General features: G+C 36.2%; 1 protein-coding gene across 1 annotated transcript in view; it reads right to left on the minus strand.

The window, feature by feature from the left end:
- The window catches only part of LOC119586494 (melanization protease 1-like), a gene marked incomplete in the record, with an annotated part of 4875 nt that extends 4756 nt beyond the window's left edge, over window positions 1-119 (minus strand). The window contains 1 exon segment of the mRNA XM_037935233.1: window positions 55-119. Within this exon segment, the coding sequence (XP_037791161.1) occupies window positions 55-66 (12 nt within the window).
- Window positions 120-603: the final 484 nt, after the last annotated feature.

Here is a 603-nt window from a genome sequence, read left to right on the forward strand (position 1 = left end):
TGTTGCTTATGTAGATGCAGACAAATGCTTCAAAATGCTCTCCTAATCACATACCTGTTTGTTCATTTTCGAAACTAGTGATGCACTTCAGAGATGTATCCTTACACGTGTTTCTCGGTTAATTGTAGATCCTGTTGTGTGGGGAGACTTTATATATAGTCCAACTTGGCCTGGGATCGTGAGGCCACAGCATTTAACGTCGCATATTAAAAGTAACATTGCTCTAACTAATGCTCGTTTGCGGTGATTTAATGTGTGCTATGAATTGGTTTTTGATATCACAAAATATGATCCAGAGCATGTTTGAAATTATGTGGGCGATACCAAGATAAACGTAAAAACTCTTCTGGCAGCGTTTTGCAACTTTCAATGACGTTCGTCACTGGGTGAAATATCTCTTCAGGCGGTTTTGAGAATCCTTGCTTATTTAATAGGATATATTAACGTTGAACAGAATACCAACGAAAACTATTGATAGAAAGTGGAAGTATTTGTTTATTTTCTTTCTATAATCAAAATAATTTCGCAATTATTCAAGCCAACAACGCAAGCCAGTAATTAACATTTTTTATTTGGTCAATTGCCACTCACAGATACGAAAAC

Source organism: Penaeus monodon, chromosome 21, assembly GCF_015228065.2.
Source record: "Penaeus monodon isolate SGIC_2016 chromosome 21, NSTDA_Pmon_1, whole genome shotgun sequence".
Taxonomy (NCBI): domain Eukaryota; kingdom Metazoa; phylum Arthropoda; class Malacostraca; order Decapoda; family Penaeidae; genus Penaeus; species Penaeus monodon.